This window comes from Rhinatrema bivittatum, chromosome 8, assembly GCF_901001135.1.
Source record: "Rhinatrema bivittatum chromosome 8, aRhiBiv1.1, whole genome shotgun sequence".
Lineage (NCBI taxonomy): Eukaryota > Metazoa > Chordata > Amphibia > Gymnophiona > Rhinatrematidae > Rhinatrema > Rhinatrema bivittatum.
Genome location: NC_042622.1, coordinates 228,592,279 through 228,607,276, shown reverse-complemented (window position 1 = coordinate 228,607,276; position 14,998 = coordinate 228,592,279). Strand labels below are relative to the sequence as shown.

Here is a 14,998-nt window from a genome sequence, read left to right as displayed (position 1 = left end):
GAAAAAATACCAAGAGCAGATATGTATAAAATCAATGCTCTATCTTGTAAACTGATACATAAAGGCTATAGCAAGTGTGTCACTCTGAGCCCTAGTCTGTGTTTCAAGCAGCAGTCTTAGCCAATTTACACCATATACAGTGTAAAACAGTATAACACCACCTTGATAAGGAAATAAAATGAAGGTGGAATTTGCATACAATCAGCATTCATTACAAAATTTCAAGTGAATCACTATCCTTTAAAGCTCACAGGGCCTTAATACTTTGCTCAGCCAGAAATTCAGACAGTCCATGGTAAGAAAATGTCTATTCAGGCTTTAAAATTACCTAGAATATCGTGGTAGCTCCTCTATAAGATTATTCAAACACCAACATCCATACTAATATATGGTCTTCTTGGGATATATGCAAGTGTCACCTTAATGTTGCCTTCATGCAAAGGCACTGCAAGAGTAAACTGTATGCACATTTTTTCATGGTTAAGATTTTGAAAATCCAATCGCAACTCTAAAATGAATTATACAGAGCTTAGATATGGAGTCTGGTAGCCATGAAGAATTCACTGTCTGCCCTACTCCTCATATATCTGGCAATTACATGATATAGATACACATCCAACAAAAGAAGAGATTAACTCCCCTTGAATAAAAATTTGCAACCAGACAAATGTTCCAAAAGACAATAATTTACTATAAAAATTACTTCCTCAGGAAAAGGACTACAAAATCTGAAAAAGTGACCGTGCCTGTGAGAATTAAAACTCTAAATTGGTCAGACCTAATACATAGAAGACCCTCATGCTAAGAAACAGCAATGGACTGCTCCATTGAGTAAGAATTGAGAGAGACATGTAGGTTCCAACTTTGTACTATGTTTTGTGCTTTTAACAAAATTTTAAATAATATCAGCTGGAGCAGACAGAACTACTCACTCTTCAAGAAAGTTACACAGCATTGGTACCTGACAAAGAAGCAAAATTATTTCATATGTACATATGTGTGTGCATGCAAACACCAATCCCAATAACAGAGTCAAAACAAACAAGTGAACCACTATAGTGCATTTCTATGCTATACAAATTAACTGCCGATGAGTATAAGAAGTCACTGGTTATCATTAAAACAGTTCTAGGCTCTGAGCAATAGTCACAATATATATAGAGGATGTGGTTAGTGCAGTTAGTGTAGCTGTGTTTAAAAAAGGATTGGATACATTCTTGGAGGAGAAGTCCATTACCTGCTATTAAGTTCACTTAGAGAATAGCCACTGCCATTAGCAATGGTAACATGGAATAGACTTAGTTTTTGGGTACTTGCCAGGTTCTTATAGCCTGGATTGGCCACTGTTGGAAACAGGATGCTGGGCTTGATGGACCCTTGGTCTGACCCAGTATGGCATTTTCTTATGTTCTTATACAGATTACTTAAAACAGTGAATTTTTTTTTATTGATCTCAAATTTGCTACTCAGTAAAATCCCTCCATAAAAGGTAGAAAGGTGGATAATTATGCCAATTTCTGAGGCAATCACACTGACTATACGGAAGTAGTGCTGGGAAAAAATTGCTACAAAATATCAACAACCAAAGCCACAAACCCTCATCACTGGTAGTCTACCTACATTAAAAATCACTAAGAAATATATCCCTCCTAGGATCCCACTACAGACAACAGCTGGCAGTCTTCTTTCTATAGTACAGCAAAGTTGCAAATTCATTAAGTTATTTTGGTTAAATTAAAATGTTTTCATTTTGGGGCCAAATGATGATGAATACAAAATATGTGAAACTGAACCAAACTGAGAAGAGGGCGGTAGTTGGTTGGGGGAGAAGAAGCAGCAGAAAATTCAAAATTGACCAAAGATGACAATGAATTTTTCTAGCACAGGAAACAAGATCCCACTGTAGTCCCCCACAGTAAATACCTGGTATGAGCTTACATTGTTTTCCTGGAAAATCTAAGGTGATCTAGACCGTTGAAGATTTGTTAAGTCTGTATGCCAGTGTAGAGAACATAACTATGGGTACAAGGAGAAAAAGTTAAGAGCGTGGGTGGCCTAGTGGTTACAACAATAAACTGGAGACCAGAAGATCTGGGTTCAAATCCTGCTTCTGCAAGTAACACTTGCTGAGACCTTGGACAAGTCATATCTCACTGTTTCAGATATCCATTTAGATTGTACACTTAGACTGTATGTAATATTTTTCAAGCACCCTGGATTAGGGCACTATGCAACAGAATCAGGGCAAAAGAAACACATACACTGAAGATCAACCACCTGGTGGATTGACAACTGCTTTAATTTATCTATTGGTATAAACATGACTGTCTCTATTGGCAGGAGTGTTCCATAATTTCACCACTCAAATTTACGATCTTCATTCATTCCATTTCCCCTTTGCCCAAGACTGCTGCTTTCTCCTCCTATTTGTAGTATAAGATCTATCCTCCCACTAAAGTCCACCAATATAAACGTACAACTAAAATCCTCCAATCAAGTATATATTTTTTCATTTAAAATAGGTGCATATCCAACCTGTACTATGTTGCCTTTAATAGTTTAGCTATCCTTTTCTATATTTTCTTACATATTGGTTTTTGGGAATGGATAGGTACTCAAAACTGCATCCAAATCCATGACCAATGCCAGATTTCAACAGAAATTGTGTGAAAGAGAGCCCAAAACAAAAGTTATCTGAAAAATTAAATCAATGCAGTCCAGATTCCCACCAAAAGTAATTTAAAACTTCATTTGTATCTACTAGTTAAGGACTGTTGGACCTTTTAAACACCATGGATTAAATTAGTCAGATCCTTAATCTGCTTAATTCAAATAGTCCCTTTTAATTATATATTTTTAAATTTTCTTTTTGCAAAACATTTTCTACAAAATTTAAAAAGGGATCATGTGAACTAAGTAAACCAAGGATCTCACTAATTTAATCCCTGGCATTTAAAAGGTCCAACTAGTGGATACAAATTAAGTTTTAAATTACTTTAGGTGGAGATCTCAACAGAAGACAGGCAAAGGTACAGATTTGCATTTTAGAAATCAAAATCAGTAACCGTTTTAATTGCTTGCATGCAGTGTGAAATATTCTGTGGTTTGCTGGAATTTTTGAAACCTGATTTCCAAAATGCATTTCAATCATAGGGTTATCAAGGTTAACACAATGTGAAATGAAGAAAATAAAAAGTGAGACACTACTTTGGAAAAACAAGACACCAATTTACCCTCTTGTGGACAAATATCTGAAATTAAAATCATCCAAGATGTGTACATAAAATCTAATCTTGCAACTGGAGAAATACAAGCTGTATGTCACACCATACCAAGCAGCAGAATACATTTCACCTTTTGTATCAATCAATCATAACCACCTCCTTCATTGGCAATACTTATTCACTACAAGACTATATTATACTGTGTAATGAAAGCAGTGAAGACTTTTCTCAAGCAAGCTTACATGTGATTTACCACAAACAGAGTGAGTGGCTTTTATATATCAGTCCTAAAAGAAAACATTCAAACCACCCCCCCCCCCGACACTCAACCTATTGACCAAGGCTAGAGCTCCACTAAAGCACCAGCTCACATTAACTGTGGCCATTTCTCAAGCCAATAAAAATTTTGCAACAAATTAAAAAACTACCTACTAAGCCATCTTTTGAAGGATAAAAATTAAATCTTGCATTAATGTTACTTTAAATAACATTGTATATCTTTTAGTGATAGATCAGCATCAGTCACCCCAAGGAAAAAGAAAAGATACACCGGAAGTCACACAGGAACTTCCTTATGCCTACAAAAATAAACACCACCCCTGTGACTGCCCACAAAAAGACTTGGCAGGTAGGACTTGGAGATCTTGCTGCTGGGATTAGCATGGGTATCAGAGTAACTGAGCAATTTCCTGCAAGGGCAGAGGAGGAATGGACCTTCTGGAAGGCCCTAAATCATCTCTATACCTAAGTTCAGTGTCTTCCTACCTTTTCAAGCCCAAGGTTACCTACATAAAAAATGTTGTGTAGCACACCAACCTCCATGGGAATGGCAATGTGGGCACAGTCAAAAGGGAGTTAGGGAAGTACCAAAAGCTCCACCAGTCTCTCTTCAAAATGTTTAAACAAAGGAAGGAGGACAGTTGCACATGAACTAAAAAATGGGCCTCTTCCCTCTATATACAAATGCAGAAGGGAGAATTTGGTGCAGCCGGATTAATTACTTTGACTTACAGTTCCTCCACTGCTGCGGCTCCCAACACTTAAAGGGGCCGATACAATATCATGCACTCAGGCTAGTGCACAGCTTAACCAGCTATCGGATGCATGTTTTTGGACGCACTAGGCTAATACCAGATGCATTAAGGGAATTAGCGCATCCAAAACACGTGTCCAAACTCATGCATAGCTAAATGCCATGTAGATAAGGCTATTATGTATGATGAGCGCTATTAGCTATTACCCTGAGGCAAAAAATTGTCGTGCGTCTAACGCGCACTTTTTAACACGGCAAATTTAATGCCAGCCCCGGAGCTGGTGTTAAGTCTTGCCATGTGTCAAGGGCTTACTAAAAAACAAAACAATCCTGCTTTCTGTGGTTCTTCCATCACAATACTATGTAAGAACCACCATAGAAAGCAGCAACAAAAAGTCTTGCAAGCAGCCAACTTAAGGAAATAGACACTCAATTTACCAGCATCCGTTTTCCTACCAGATGGCTGTGCGCACAGCCACGTCTCCTGGGCACCCAATGCCAAGGATGTGCTAGGTACACACAACTAATCCCTCAAACAGCACCTCATTAACAAGTGTGGGCATCCAGTTTGGACACATGTTTTTACACGCGGCTTATTGCATTGGCCCCAATATGAGTTACATCCGGTGCTCAGTGCACTCACTCAGGCTGGGGATCAAATAGAGGCTACAATGACTCAAAGTAGGAAGCTCAGGAAGGGAAAAAGATAAGATGTTGTGCACTGTGCATACTGCACTAAGCAGGACATGGCTATCCATGCCCACAATGCTGCCCATTGATTACCAATTGCAAGGCTTGTGCTAAAGTCAGGAAGAAGCATGCATATCACATGTTCTCAGAAAGGAGCACCCACATAACTTTTTTTTTTTTTTAACGAGTTTTATATACCGTCATTCGGAAACGTCAAAATAACGCCATCATAATGGTTTACAAAATAAGGTTATAGGGATAAAGGGGTTGACAAGGGGTGTAAAAACATAACATGTTATTAGGCTTAATAATAATATAATTAGGCTTAATATAATATAACATGCAGGAAAAGATCAAATGGTCCATACAGTCTGCCCAGCAAGTTTCTTATATTATTAATTGCTGCTACATGCAGGTTACCCCATGTTTCTGTTAAGGGTAACAACTGCCAGAAACATGGGGTAATCTGCACAGAGCAGCAATTTCTACCATAAGAAACTTGCTGGGCAGACTGAATGGACCATTTGGTCTTTTTCTGCAGTCATTACTAAGTTAAGTAGGAGCTTCTTTTGGAGAACACATGTAGTATGCATGCCTCTTCCTGACTACAGCACAAGTCTTGCAATGTGGTAATCAATGGGCAGCTTACAGGGAATGGACAGCTATGCCCTGCTTTGTGTTTAAGAGTCACTGCTGGTGACTTGTTGATATAAGGTGCTGAAAGCACAGTCCAAGTGCTGACTGAATCTGGCAGTGGTGACGTTTCCATGGCACACATGATTAGCAGATCAAGAGCAAACATGGCAAAATGGGAATTCTTTGCCAGACCAAAGACCTGCGATTGTGGCTAGAGGAAGACCATGCAGCACCTTATGGTCAGGCCACTATTTGAGTACAATACTTGCAGGGTGTGTCCGATATCTTGCTGAGGCCAAATTATGAGTGCTGAAATGTGCTTATCAGTGGATAGACAAATATAACTTCGGTGGTGGAAGCAACAACCTGCTCAATCCAAGCTGAGAAGTCACTTACAAAGTTTATTTTGAAAGCCATAAGTAAACATGCTTAAATGCTTTGATTCCTTCCCATCTGAATAAGTAGCTGATTTATCATCTCCCAAGAACATCTGAGTATATGAAATCAAAATTTCTGTTTCTACCATTTCCCGTTTGTAAAAGTAGCACGTTGGAAGAGGGCTATGATCTTATTTGGTAACCTATGAAGCAAGGAGCTGAATTCATGGGTTCAAATCCCAATTTCCTTCTCAACCCATCCTGAACCTAGGATGTTCAATGAGTACAGCGAAGCTGGAAGAGAAGATTAGTTTGGAGATTTCTTGGGTGGAGGGGCGATTTATTGTACTTATTAGTTGCACACCTCCCAGCATTTACCAATCAGGACCAGGGGCATTTACTCATATAAAAACAATGACGGCTATGATTTTGCCACCCTCCCCTCTTCTATCTTCCCTTATTTTTTTTTTCTAAAAGTAAAACAACATTATCCGCATAAACACGAAGTCGGGAAACATCGAAACTCCCTACAACAAGCTAAGATTACCAGTACCCTGTGTGTGAAGTAAACGCCCGGTTGGTTTGTTTGTTCCGCACCGGGCAGGGGTGCAGCGAGCCAGGCCTTCCTCTGGAAGGGTGCGCGCGGGGCGGAGGGGGATAGAACCAGGCCCAGAGAGGGAAGACAGGAGGGGAAGGAGGACCACCGGTACCGGGCCGCGCTCACCTCGTCCTCCTTGTGGTTCCTGATGCCGCGCACCAAGTCTTGCAGGTTCTTGTCGAACATGCGGTCGATGCTACCCTTCACCATCTTCAGCGCCATGGCGGGAGTACCGGGGAACGGAGCAAACCCGTCCCGTCCCTTCGCCGCTCTCGGTCCGGGGCGCTCCTGTCACCCACCAGACGGCAAACGGAAACAAAATGGCCGCTGGTCAGCTGATACCGCGCGCGCCGGCCCACCTCCCCTTCCGTCTTGAGTGACAGGCCGAGAGGGGTAGGGAAAGACCCGCCCTCCATGTCATAACATGCTGCTAGTGGATAAGGACCGACTTATTTCCCTGGAGATCCCCGATAACTTTATTGGCTTGACAATTTGTGCAGATGAAGCCAAAGTTGTATAAAGTGATGAAAAATATAGAACAGAAAACAAATTTATATATATATATATATATATATATGTATATGTGTGTGTGTGTGTGTGTGTATATTGGATCTATGGAGGAACGGTGTGAATATTCTTTCCTCTCCTGACCCTAGATCATCCTCCCCCCAATCCCTTCTTTTTCCTCTCCTCTTCTTGATCCCTTTTCCGGCTCCTCTCTCTGGGGCCGATGCAATAAAATGCACTCAGCCTAGAGCACAGGTTAATGAGCAGTTGGACGCAGGTTTTGGACATCCTAGACTAACATCTGATGCAATAAGGAAATTAGCGTGTCCAAAACATGCACTCAAATTGCAAAGCTGATAGCAGTCATTAATAAATTCCATGTAGATGAGGCTATCAGCTATTACACCCTGATGCAGTAAATCTCAGGGCACCCAATACACAGTTTTTAACATGGCAAATTTAACTCCAGCCGTTGTCATACTGCAAGTCAAGGGCTTTTGAGCAAATAAAAAACACCATCCTCTGTTGTTCCTCCACAGTGGAGGAACCACAGAAACAGTAGATCTACTGCTTGCATTGATTAAGAATTAAAAAATAATGTAATGGATTAATTAAAAAAAACATTTCTAGAACCACGATATACACACTCCAGGCCAATTTCGCCCCTTGCTAGTGTATGTGTGTTAACCAACTGAGCGGAATTAAAGACACTCCTATTGAGCACCCATTGCAGTTGTGGGCACACAGCCATGTCTCCTGGGTGCCCAATGCATTTGAGCGCTAGGGACACACAACTTCTCCTTAGCACATCCTTTTTAACACAGCAGCTCACTTTAATATAGCATCGAGCATCCAGGAGAGGTGGTTGTGCAAGCATTAGGAAAACGGGCACGCAATACGAGCACCTTTTTTACTGTGCGTCTTTTTGCATCGGCCTGTCTGTGTATCTATCCTCCTCCATCACTTATCCCTTCAACTCTTCTGCCTGAGATCCTCTCTCTCCCCATTTCCAGATCCTGTCCCCTCCAGCACTAATAACTACAATCCCTGTTCCTATAATTAAGAACCACTTAAATTAACTGGACAGAGATATGTCAGAAAAGGACTTTTATAAAGTAAAATAAAAATTTAGATTAATATGCAAATAGATGTAAAATTATGCAAATTTGTCACTGAATTTTGAAATTGCTAACACTTGCTGCAGAATCTTGAAAAATTTGCCACAGGAAACCTGGGGCACTGCCCAACATGTCTTCCCCAAGAGGCCATTCCATACATCTACCTCCTTTCCATAAATAAATATTTTCCAATATTGCTGCTGAGTCTATCCCCTTGAAGCCTCTTACTGTGACAATTTGACCTCTTGTTCTAAAGCAGGCATTCACAAGCTTCAGTCTGCAGCTGAATTTAAGTGGGCTCAGCAGCAGGGACACGTTTTGCTGCCGTCGACTGCTATGCCAGTTGCACGCATATTGAAAAGTCATGGGCTGGCACATCTCTGCCTATGGATCTTGCGATGCAGACATGGCCGGAGGAACCACTAGGCGAGCTAGGCCTGTGCCTAGGGCACCGAGACTTAAGGGGTGCCACGGCAGGCAGCAGAATTTTGAAAGGGCAAAAAGTGCCCTTTCAAAATTCTGTCAGCCCCCGACTTGCCCTGCCTCCCCCCTAGTGCCACCCTTCCGACGCCCCCCTGGTAGTCCAAAGGAGGGCCCGCGAGCGATCTGCTGCTCCCGGGGCCTCGACTGCCACTAACCAAAATGGTGCCGGTGACCTTTAGCCCCTACCATGTGACAGGGGCCAACCAATGGCACCAGTAGCCCCTGTCACAAGGTAGGGGCTGAAGGCTACCAGCGCCATGGGCAGATTGGTCTATCGGGGGGATCGGGCTTCCCCCGGTGGGCCAGTCTAGCTGATCACTTGGCCGAAGTCTCTGGCTGCGCCGATCTTCTTTCTGTGTGTGTTTGTGTTTCTGTGTGGGTGTATGTGAGAAAGGAATGGAGCTTTTGTGTGGGTGTATGTGATGTGTATGTGAGAAAGGAATCTGCCAGTTTAAAAAAATGAAATGTGATAGTACATATACCTCAACTTTTGTGCTGGTAGCGCAACTTTTGAAAAGTTGGATGAAAGATGAAAATATTGAATTTTAAGCATCCCTCTTCTGGAAAATAAAATGTAACTTAAAGTGGGTATACTAAAGCAAAAAAAAATGTAATTATTTAAAATGTTCATATCAGCAAAATCACAAATTTAAGATACTGAGGCCAGGTGGGGTTTGGTTTTTTTTTTAAGCATAATTTAAGCATGAAGACTAGAATAGTTCCAATCGGAAATGGTTTTGCTTTTTTTTTTTTAAGCCTTTAGAAAATGTATATTTTTAAATGACTAAGACTGGAATCTTCCCATTTAAAAGGGAAGCTGACTAAGGATGTCTTTCTGTTCCATATCTCCCACATGAATAATCATACGACTGATAGTTTGAAGAAAGACACTTGCTTTATTGCCTGAAAGCATAAAACAAGAGAAGCTGTAAGGTGTGGGTGGCTGTCCCTTGGGAGGACAGAACCTGAAGGAAGGGTGTAATTTCGCCTTCTAATAGGAATGTGGTTTTCTTATTTAAGGGTTGAGAGCATCACTTTCATTTTTAGTAAAAGTGAAAAATCATGCAAGTCTGAAAGCAAGGTGCTTCTGTGAGAGTGTAATGTGTATGTGAGACAGGGAGGGTGCTTCTGTATATGTGTGGTGTAAATGTGAGTCAGGGAGGGTACTTGTGTGTGTCAATGTGTGTGTGTGCGAGAGAGATGGAGCATGTTTTTGACTGGCTTGTGGCTGTGAGAGAGGACATGTGTGTGACTGAGCCTGTTTGTAAGTGAGATAGAACATGTGGGTGATTGAGAGCTTGTGTGTAAGTGAAATAGAGAGAGCATGTGTGTGATTGAAAGCCTGTGTGTAAGTAAGAGAGAGCGAGAGCATTGTGTGATTGAGAGAGACTGGCCAGAGAGGTGACGTGTGTATGTGTGAGAAAGACTGATCAGGAAGATGACTGGTATGTGTGTGCTTGTGTGTGTGAGAGAGAGAGACTGGTTGGGGAGATGATTGGTGTGTGAGAGTCAGAAACTGGTCCTGAGGGTGTGACTGGTGTGTGTGAGTGTGAGAGAGAGAGAAGAGACTGGTTGTGGTCCTAAGGAAGAGGACTGTGAGACAGCTTCAGCAGCTACTGCTGCTCTGGTATGACCTGCAAGGGAAAGGAGTAGGAGAACTGCTGGAGAAGGTAAGTAAAGGTGGCTTTTTAAGTTCATTTTTCTTTATTGACTACCATTTTAATTATTGGGTAGTATGTGATGTGCCTGCTGTTTGAAATATTTTATTGGTGTTTGGTAAAGCTTTCAAAATTTGCATATTCTATTCATCAGCTGTTTTTGAATTATTTTATTTGTATGATTTTATAATTATGATTAATAATTTTTAAATCTTGATTTTATTGATTTGTTTCACGAGGAATGGTGAAATTTTTGTTTTTCCATTGTTACACTGTATAGAGTCTGGCGTTATGCGTTTTACAGTTCAATTTTTGTCTGCACATTTCTATTTATACTTTATGTGGCTTTATTCTGTATTTGGTGAGGGTTTGTGTTCTGCATGCAAAGACTGAGATGAGGCATTCTTTTAGCATGTGGTTTCTCTGTAGGGATCTGTAGTAGCTTGACCTGTTCTGTTTTCCTGATAGGAGGTGTATTGATATTTTAGATTCTGGTGTAATATTTGTGGTATTCTTTTTCATAGGTGGGGTTGTTATTCTTTGCTTTCACCCTAGTTATGTTATCCAGGTTTCTCTACCTTGTTCAATGTAAGACAAGTCTTTGTCACTGTTGTTGTTTGCTGGTTGTAATGTAAACCGAAGTGATAATTAACCCTGTTAATTGAACCTCGGTATATAAAAGTTATAAATAAATAAAATAAATAGTACTGTGTTGATACGGGAGGACCATGCCGAAATATATCACAATAGGTATGATGCCATATGAATTCCAAGATGCAAAGTTTTCTTGTTGGCATCACAACAGTGCATGAAATTATCACAATATCTTGTATATTAATTTTACCTCAGAATGTAATTTTTCATGTAAAATATGCTATAAATGCATAATTTAAAATTGTGTATGGGGAGGGGGCGCCAGACTGTAAGGTTTGCCTAAGGTGCCTAATACCCTTGCACCGGCCTGGATGCAGAATAACAGCAAGGAGAAGTGCCAGCAAGTCCACCACCTTGGATCCCATCCCCAGGTTGCTCAGTTTATTTCTGAATGGAGAATAGTAGCAAATGCTCCAAGTATATCACATACAGTGCACATCTCTGATCTAATTCTCTAGTTGCCCAATCAAAGAAATTGAACAGGTTTGTTTGACACAGTTGCCCTCTCATAAAACCATCCTGCCTGGGGTCCTGCAGGCTATTAGATTCTAAATATTTATTTATTTATTATTTATTTATTTGCAGTTTTTATATACTGACATTTGTTTAGTTATTTTATGTATTCCATTTTTAGACACTTGTCTAATAACAGCTCTAAGCAACTTTCTAATCAACATATTAAACACATTTCCAGTTACATACAACAAAACCAATCTAAAACAAAGATAAGCATGTCCCAATAAATTAGAACTAAAGTAACTATATATAAATAAAATAACCACATTCCACTTTCACTATAGGAAATAAGCTTTAATAAAGTTTTGTGATGCTTTACTGTGTATGTTGACTGCAATCCATTGACATTGGTAGATCAGCAGAATAGAAATTGTGGAAATAAATAAATAAATAAATAAATAGTAAAAAGCCATGTCTTACATCTTTTTCAAAATTTTAGATACTCCATAGTAATTCGTAAACATTTAGGAAGTGTATTCCACAGTTCCTAATTTACTATCTTTTTTTTTTGTTTTTAGCAGAGTCTCCATTAATTTCCCCACCAAAGTCAGACTAACCAGCCTATAGTTTCCAATTTCCTCCCTATTACTAATTTTATGAGGTGGGACAACATCCAGCCTTCTCCAGTCCCACAGAACCACCCCTCATCTCCAAATATTTGTTCAACAGATACTTTGGTGGACCTGCCAGAATCTTTCTCACCTCCCTTGTTATCCTAGAGTGTATCCTGTCTGGTCCTATGACTTTGTCCACTTTCAATTCTGCTAGTTCCCTGCAAACCCGCTCTTCCATAAATGGTGCAGCATTTAGACCACTATCATACATAGCTCTGCCCTGGGCCGCTACAAGTATTAGGTACCCTAGGCCAGGGGTTGGTAACTCTGATACTGGAGGGCTGCATACTAGTCAGGTTTTCAGGATATCCTTAATTAAATTGCATGAGAGATTTGCATGTACACTGCCTCAGTTGTATGCAAATTTATTTCATGCATATTTATGAGGGTTAGTCTTGAACCTCCTCTCCCCCCAAGACTTACCTACTGGCATCAGCTCCTGCAAACGTCTGCCACCAGCCTTATCTCACAATTTTGCCCCCCCCCCCCCCCCAAGTGTAGTGCTTTAGGCAATTGTTTAGTTCGCCTAATGGAAGTGCCTGCCTCTGCCAACAATCAGTGGTGGTTTTCTAATCACTTCTTCAATGAATACTGAATGGTTTTTATTTAGCATTTCTTCCTTGTCCTCATCTCCCTCCCCACAAACTTCTTTTTCTCCTTAGGGCTTCATCTTTAAGCAGGGAGCTTACTGAATTTATCTTGACCACCTCATTCCTGAAGTGGGGTGAAGGGCTCTGAATCCAAGAGTAACATTGGTTAATGTATTTCTTGAGATGTTCTCTGGTGCCATCAAAGGGCTTTGAGTACAGTGGGTCTTTTCTAATAACAACAGGCTTGGTAGGAGTAAAGGTGCTTCCTGTGGACAGAGTAGTCAGAGAGTTAATGATAGTCTTAGAAGTGTTTTTTTGCAGGCACTGTAAAGGCTGGTTCTGGCTATGTTTCAGCTTCTCTCAACTGCTGCTCTAGGGCAGTTTCTCAACCTTATTTTTTGCCAGAGACTGGCTAGCTGAGTGAGGGCATGGGGGAGGGGTCTCCAGAAAATTAAAAAGGGGGGGGGGATGCCACCCAACTTCTGTCATTTTTTGCCTCTGAAGATTTTTCCCTCCCCCATGCAGTCTTTACTCTCATGTGTCTGCCCTGCAGCTGGTCTGTGTCATTTTAAGAAGGTAACTAGCCAGTTTAAATTCTTTCTAAAAATGTTGATCTTATTAAAAAATAACTTCCCCTCTTTCTCTCCCCCCTTCCAGGTAGCCAACAGCATTATCCTCAGAAAAGAAAAAAAGACCTCACTTTCTCCCCCAGTCACCAGTTGATCATTGGAAAAAACAAACCAAAAAAAACCACTTTCCTTCTCTCTTTCCCTCCCCAGTCAGCCACCAGCTTATCATTAAAAATAAAGGTTATGAAACCCCTTCCTCTTTCTTCCTTCCCCCTGCCAGCAAGCAGCACTATTATAATTAATACCCTTGCCCCATGAACTTTTTTCAAGTTGGGGCCCCGTCCTGAGACTAAATTTCCAGAAGACCACCTGCAGCTGAATATTAATGAGCTATCATGAGACTGAGTCAGTGTATGCTCCACTCAAACTCCATGGTGGCCCTGTCCCCATCCTAGCTTCCGTACGGGGAGCAAAGCAGTCACTGATTCAGTCTCATGCTGACTCATTAACTTTCAGCTGCAGCTGTTCCTCTCCCAAAAAATGGAGCCTCAGGACCAGCCCCTACTGAAAAAAAAAAAAAAGTTTTTCAGGGCAGAGCAAAGCGGGGTGCAGTTTAGGAAAAGTCTGCTGGCTGTGGTGCAGTGTAATCAGTGTTGCCAGACTGGGCTATTCGCCACCTAGTTGGGCTACTTGATTTCCCGTTCTGAGAAGAAAAAAAAATTATGTAGATTGAGCTAGTTTTCAGCAACTGGGAATCCGAATGCTAAAAGCCCTGTTTGCTGCTGTCACCTATTTTCTTTGCTGCAGGCAGTTTTGCCAGCAGGCGCAGAATGATGACTCATAGGCGGCGGCGGCGGCTGCAGCCAATCAGAGCAGGAACAACAGAAAGTGACTGTTGTTGTTGTTGCTGCTTGCCGAACTCGGAAGAGGAAGAGTTTTTTCACCGCCGGGCTCATAAAACAATTTACTTACTTTTCTTAATAAGAGATGACATAGGTAAATGAAACTGAAACCTGGAAGATAGGTCGTTTCTTTACGGTTTGTTTTTTGGTGCTGGTATCATTGATATTCTTTAGCAAGCAGCAACACAACATAAAATAAACTGACATATGTCTTTTCATGCTGCGCTCAATTGCAGAGTCGTACAACACTCTCAATTCTTCTAATCACAGCTAGATTCTCACTTGCCCACGATTGTTCTGTAAAAGCCAAATTTGTGTTACTGGTTAAAATGACACGTTTATATACCAGTTTATTGCTCGTAGAAAATGGAAAAGTAAATTCGGGTATCTGTTCCTTCCCTAACTGCTGGCTGTAGACAGATTATGTGATTACATCATAACTAATCCTGTAATGGCACCACAGAAAGTTCACACCTACAGGCTGAGATCTGCTCAGGCAAATTAAACACAGAAGAAAGGGCAGACCCAAATTATCGTTCTGATATTTAAAAAGCATGAACAGAGCATGGACAGCTGAATAGCTGATCCTTATCAGAGCCCCATGCAGGCATCACTGATATAGGTAAATCATGAATACATCACAGACAGCTGCATAGTAGACAGGATATTTTTAAATATGAGGTACAACCACAATAGAAGACTTTTATTTATGAAAGGATACAAATGTGAAAAATACATTAGGACAAAAATAAAAAACTTAAAAATAGATGTGAGATGATGTTCTGAACTACCTAAGCCTGTCCCTTTAAAAAGGCCCAGACCAATGGGG

At 40.8% G+C, this 14,998-nt stretch overlaps 1 protein-coding gene across 2 annotated transcripts in view; it reads right to left on the bottom strand.

Annotated features, from left to right (window-relative positions):
• Window positions 1–6,917, bottom strand: part of AP3D1 (adaptor related protein complex 3 subunit delta 1) — a 358,560-nt gene extending 351,643 nt beyond the window's left edge. The window contains exon 1 of one of the 2 annotated variants that reach the window (XR_003858342.1): window positions 6,685–6,917. Coding sequence is in view for 1 of the 2 variants with exons in the window: in XM_029613909.1 (XP_029469769.1) it covers window positions 6,685–6,780 (96 nt within the window). In the remaining variant the exon portion in view is untranslated. The remainder of the gene's footprint in view (window positions 1–6,684) is intronic. The other variant, XM_029613909.1, reaches the window with a different exon arrangement.
• Window positions 6,918–14,998: the final 8,081 nt, after the last annotated feature.